Source organism: Acyrthosiphon pisum, chromosome A1 (genome assembly GCF_005508785.2).
Source record: "Acyrthosiphon pisum isolate AL4f chromosome A1, pea_aphid_22Mar2018_4r6ur, whole genome shotgun sequence".
Classification (NCBI taxonomy): Eukaryota; Metazoa; Arthropoda; class Insecta; order Hemiptera; family Aphididae; genus Acyrthosiphon; species Acyrthosiphon pisum.
This window is the reverse complement of record NC_042494.1, coordinates 100,781,820-100,784,338: the sequence shown is the minus strand read 5'-3', so window position 1 is coordinate 100,784,338 and position 2,519 is coordinate 100,781,820. Positions and strand designations below refer to the sequence as shown.

The window sequence follows — 2,519 nt, the reverse complement described above, 5'->3', positions numbered from 1 at the left end:
TATTATAGTTATAATGAATATAAATTCAAAATTATACATTTGTACAATAGTAAATTATTAGTAATGTGGTGACACTGCATATCGACCTTTAGCGATTCAAATATACTTTGATATGGCCACCACCTGGTACAAGCAGTGTCACCTTATCTGTGATAAATCGCGATTTTGAGAAAAATGTTAACTCTTGTAATCGTGTTCCACGCAAAAGTAATTTAGCTTCTGTTAAAACGACACACTGTTGTGTTGATATTGATTATTGATAAGGAGTTTTTCAACAGTTTGTTTTTGTTTGTGAATACTGCATAGCACATGTTCTTTCTTTTTGCATTAGTTTAAAATCATCAACATTTATAATTTATAATGAAAGTGAAAACTGTTCCATCAAAAAAAATGCCTTCAAAAAAACCTTTGGTGGGCGCTATACAAAAAAAAAAGTTTTCGAAACCTACTGGCGGTGTTTTGAAAAACATAGTAAAAATCTCTGATGCGTTTGAAGAGCTGAAGGATGGCAACGATCTTACAGGGATATCTTGTTCACAAGAGCCTAAACAAGTTAAAAAAAGCGCAGCCAAGGATAAACTAAAAGCTGACGTCAAAGTACCTAAAAATACTGTGGACAATAGGAAAAAAGGAGACCAGAAGACTGTTGTGGAAAATAAACAGAAAAAACCTAAGAAAAGTATAGCTGAAGGTGCATCAAAACTTTCAATGAAATCGAAGCTACTGGAATCCAAACTGACGACTGAAGTGAATACTAACGAGAGTGATCCTAAACTTGATATAAAAAAAGTATATTAATATAATTTTTAGTTTTTAATAATATTAAATTGTGTTATATAATATTTAATTTACAGGTTGAAGCCGCTGTCAATGGACTTTTTACGTTGATAAAAAATGGTTCAACTTTACCAAAAAATGAATTATGGGACGAGGCTACGCCAATACATTTGGTAGTTACTGCAGTTAAAATGGGAGTTGGTCCAAAACGAGTAGTTCGAATGTATGTTTATAAGCATGACTAAATAGATGGGTATGATCACATCGGTACATGTTCGCTTCCATTTTAGTGCACTATGCCTACTGTAGTTCTCGTTATTTCATTGGTCTAATAATTTTTAATGCCATCATTTTATAATATGAAAATATTATATGATACTGTGTTGATACCATGACTTAAGTAGTTAAATAATAAATTCAAAACTATAAAACTACGATAAGTCATAAGATTATAAAAAAATATAAATCAAAAATAATAATTTTAAATTTATTTTTAAAATATTATCTATGTTTGATAATTTGAATAACCATTGAGAAGCCGAGAACTAAGTAATGGTCATGGTCTGAAGAGGAATCTGCGTATCAGTAAAAATGTGATCATACCTATCTATTTAGTCATGTTTAAAATTATTTTTTTTTTTCATCCCAAAATGTATTTCCAATGACTAATAAATATTGTATTTTATAGAGCATTACCAAATTCACTGATTACTGATACAACAGATATATGCCTCATAGTACCAGATCTTGTACGTGGTCGGAATGTGGACCATGAGAAAACGTATCATCATTATAAGGATTTATTAGCTAAAAATGGCATTAAAAATATAAAAACTGTAAGTTAATTTAATGTCTGTTATCAGAAAATATATTGTAACCTACATGAAGTTAAATTGAATTAATTATGATATCTAATACTGGTATCTGCCTGGCACACTAAAGGCCTGTAGATCAGTTTTTTTAAGGGGTCCCATGATGGGAATCTAGGAAAACCAAATTTAACCATTTTTAAATTAGCCTGTCTTCTTCCGAGACGTCTAATCTACACTCAAACATTCATTTATATATATATATATTGACAAAAAATAATAATAATACAAATCAACAAACATTCGGTGTATGGTGCTCAAAATTTATCTTAAATTTCCGTTGCCCGGGATAAAAATTCTGTTTCGTAGCAGTACATTATCAGGTAGGCAATCTACCTGCGATAGATTGCGGACCCCATGCTGTTTGTACGTAAGTGTATGATTTAACTCTAAAGTATCAAAGTTATACCAAGTTTGTTGTTTTTACTTAATTTCAACTACGGTGGATTAATATAATTAATTTATATAAAATCCTATCTTAACCTAACAGTACTAAAATCCAATAAATAAAAATAAACAAATTTAACCCTTTGTAAATTAACTTATATTCTTCCCAGAGGCCTAATATACCCTCAAACATTAATTTATACATATATAATATATATATCTAACTATATAAATTATAAATACACAGATTAAACTCTGGATCTACTTATCAGATCTTCGTGATAAGTATAGTTCCAGAGTTTAGCCTGTACAGAGATTTTCATTTAACATTTTAGATTCTGAGTGGAACGATGAATGTATTGATTTTACAATGATGTGTGTTTTTTTATTTTTTTATTTTTTTTGTGTCTGTGTACACGATAAGTAGTCGAAATAATGCTACGATTTTCAACTTCAGTATCTTGTTCGATCAGAAAGTGAATATCG

The 2,519-nt window shown here is 29.7% G+C and overlaps 1 protein-coding gene across 1 annotated transcript in view; it reads left to right on the top strand.

Annotated features, from left to right (window-relative positions):
• The first annotated feature begins 277 nt into the window (after nucleotides 1-277).
• The window catches only part of LOC100160852 (ribosomal L1 domain-containing protein 1), an 11,219-nt gene continuing 8,977 nt past the window's right edge, over nucleotides 278-2,519 (top strand). The window contains exons 1-3 of the mRNA XM_029487902.1: nucleotides 278-789; nucleotides 855-1,000; nucleotides 1,466-1,613. Of these exons, the coding sequence (XP_029343762.1) occupies nucleotides 361-789; nucleotides 855-1,000; nucleotides 1,466-1,613 (723 nt within the window). The 5' untranslated portion in view covers nucleotides 278-360. The remainder of the gene's footprint in view (nucleotides 790-854; nucleotides 1,001-1,465; nucleotides 1,614-2,519) is intronic.